General features: G+C 59.7%; 1 protein-coding gene across 1 annotated transcript in view; it reads left to right on the top strand.

Moving 5' to 3' along the window:
* UNCX (UNC homeobox) overlaps window positions 1-660 on the top strand; it is a 142180-nt gene that overhangs the window by 1475 nt on the left and 140045 nt on the right. The window contains exon 3 of the mRNA XM_031056564.1: window positions 599-655. Coding sequence (XP_030912424.1) covers window positions 599-655 — 57 coding nt within the window. The remainder of the gene's footprint in view (window positions 1-598; window positions 656-660) is intronic.

The raw sequence follows: 660 nt of genomic DNA, 5'->3' as shown, positions 1-660 counted from the left end.
GGAGCGGAGAGGTTTTAATTTAATTTAATTTAATTTCTCTCCTATGATCTATCTATAACAAACCAAACCAAACCCTATTTTGGGCTGGTCCTGCTCCTGTGCTCGGGCTCCCGGGAGGAGCAGGAGGTCCGAACTCCGCACGTCTGGGCGAGGCACCGTCCGTCGTGTCTTCCTCCCACCCCCTCACTTCCAGCCGCTTATTGTGCAGTGTTTATCGCATTTTGCGTGCTGCTGCGGGGGGATCGGGCCAGCGACCAGTGCTTCTGCACCCCTCGGCCACGGGGAAGAGCTGGGGGGCTGTGGAATCCCTCCGGTTCGGGCAGGGCGCAGCGTGTGTGTGCGTGAGTGTGCACCCCCTTCTTGCTTTTCGTTTTTTTTTCCCTGAGCTTTTAAAGAAGCGTGGATATCTTTTCCTGCCCCTGCCCCTGCTCTCCGTTTCTCAGAGGCCCCGCTCCTGGAAGGGGGCTGCCGGCACCTCGAAGGGGTGGACGAGGGAGGCCTGAGCTGCGCTTCTCCCCTCCGCCCCCTCCCTCCGCCCTGGCCACCGCGGGGGGCCGGTGCGCTGGGTGTTAATTGCTTCTCGTTGTTCGGTGTGTAGGTCTGGTTCCAAAACCGCCGGGCCAAATGGAGAAAGAAAGAGAACACGAAGAAGGGCCCGGG

This window comes from Geospiza fortis, unplaced genomic scaffold (genome assembly GCF_000277835.1).
Source record: "Geospiza fortis unplaced genomic scaffold, GeoFor_1.0 scaffold237, whole genome shotgun sequence".
Lineage (NCBI taxonomy): Eukaryota > Metazoa > Chordata > Aves > Passeriformes > Thraupidae > Geospiza > Geospiza fortis.
The sequence above is the reverse complement of the archived record's forward strand: the minus strand, read 5'-3'. Positions and strand labels throughout refer to the sequence as shown.